This window comes from Mus caroli, chromosome 3 (genome assembly GCF_900094665.2).
Source record: "Mus caroli chromosome 3, CAROLI_EIJ_v1.1, whole genome shotgun sequence".
Taxonomy (NCBI): Eukaryota; Metazoa; Chordata; class Mammalia; order Rodentia; family Muridae; genus Mus; species Mus caroli.
In genome coordinates, this window is record NC_034572.1 from 86,623,377 (window position 1) to 86,624,929 (window position 1,553).

Genomic DNA, 1,553 nt, shown 5'->3' on the forward strand with positions numbered 1-1,553 from the left:
AACAATCAGGTAAGGCTCAGCAAAGAACAGAAGGACTTTGTTTAAAATAGTGTTCCAAACAGACAGGTTTTGAGTGCTGGTAAACAATACCCAAACACTCTTCTATGAGAGCCTCCTAATGTGTGTCCTTACAGCCTTTTGCGAATACACTGTGACAGAGTTAGTGTTAATGAGATTACATCTATACCATCCTTGTCAGTATGTAGGTCTTGACTCACCAAGGAAGGTAAAGGAAAGAAAATATTTCAGCAAATATCACACAGAGGCAAGAGTGGAGTTAAAAGTAATTATTTAATGTGGAAACATGCATATTTTTCCCATAGATTTCTGCTTCAGATGAACTTAGAGTACCCAGAGAGCATTCAAGGCACTAAGAAGTTCTTCTTAACTCAGAGGCTCTGGAGACACCTTAGAGGGTATGGAGAAGACATAACAGCATGCAATTTTAGGTTACAAATAGAGACTGTAGCAACATATTGTTACATAGTCTCTAGACAATGGGGACACAGAAGCAGACAGGAAAGACTTCAGCAGCAGGTGGTCAGCTCCTCAAGGGCCTGGCTGGCTATGGGCTGTATTACTTCTGCTTGGTCTTCTGCTTAACTGATACGGGGGTGACCGTTGGGGGGCACACCTCAGGAACCCTGGACTGGCATGGCTCTGGAACCTTAGCGGATCCCTGGTCAGGTATCTTGGTGTAGCCCTGATCAGGAACCTTGGCATGGGTGGGCTCTGAGGCATTCAGGTATCCAGGTTCACGAACATTGGTAGAGCATGGTTCTGAGCTTGGCTCAGAAGTATTGGTAGGATTGGGCCCAGGAACCATGGCACAGCCTGGGTCAGGGATTTTGGTAGAGGATGGCCCAGGAATTGTGGTATAATCTGGCTCAGTGATGTTGGTAGAGCATGATCCAGGAACCACGGTACAATCTGGCCCAGGGATGTTGGTAGAGCATGGCCCAGGAATTGTGGTATAATCTGGCTCAGTGATGTTTGTAGAACATGGCCCAGGCATCGTAGTATAATCTGGCTCAAGAACAACAGGGTTCCCTGGCTCAGGCACTTTGGTGCTGCATGGTTCTGGAATCTTGGTGTTTCCTGGTTGTGGAACATCCGTGTGGCATGGCTCAGAGGTGGCTATGGGAACAAATTTTCCTTGTGGTGGAGGCTGACAAGGTTGCTTCACTTGATGCTGTTCAGGCTGAGGAGGTGGCACGAAGGGCTGCTTTTGCTGGTAAGAACTCATGCTTCAAAGGATGTTGACCTAGGAACAAGACATCTGATTGAGTGTTTTCATTGATGAATTATAGATTCATGGAGCAATGAATATTTTAAGATTTGAGCATCCAAGTGCACTATGCAGTTTCTTTGATGGTGAAAGTTCTCAACAAGATTTGAAGGTGGAAAGAAACCAGATTTTCCTCAACAGAAGAATGGATACAGAAAATGTGGTACATTTACACAATGGAGTACTACTCAGCTATTAAAAACAATGAATTTATGAAATTCTTGGACAAATGGGTGTATCTGGAGAATATCATCCTTAGTGAGGT

The 1,553-nt window shown here is 44.6% G+C and overlaps 1 protein-coding gene across 1 annotated transcript; it reads right to left on the reverse strand.

Moving 5' to 3' along the window:
• Nucleotides 1-577: 577 nt before the first annotated feature.
• On the reverse strand, nt 578-1,246 carry LOC110291741 (small proline-rich protein 3). Its single transcript, XM_021159012.1, has one exon. The coding sequence runs from the start codon at nt 1,244-1,246 to the stop codon at nt 578-580; it is 669 nt and encodes a 222-aa protein (XP_021014671.1).
• Nucleotides 1,247-1,553: the final 307 nt, after the last annotated feature.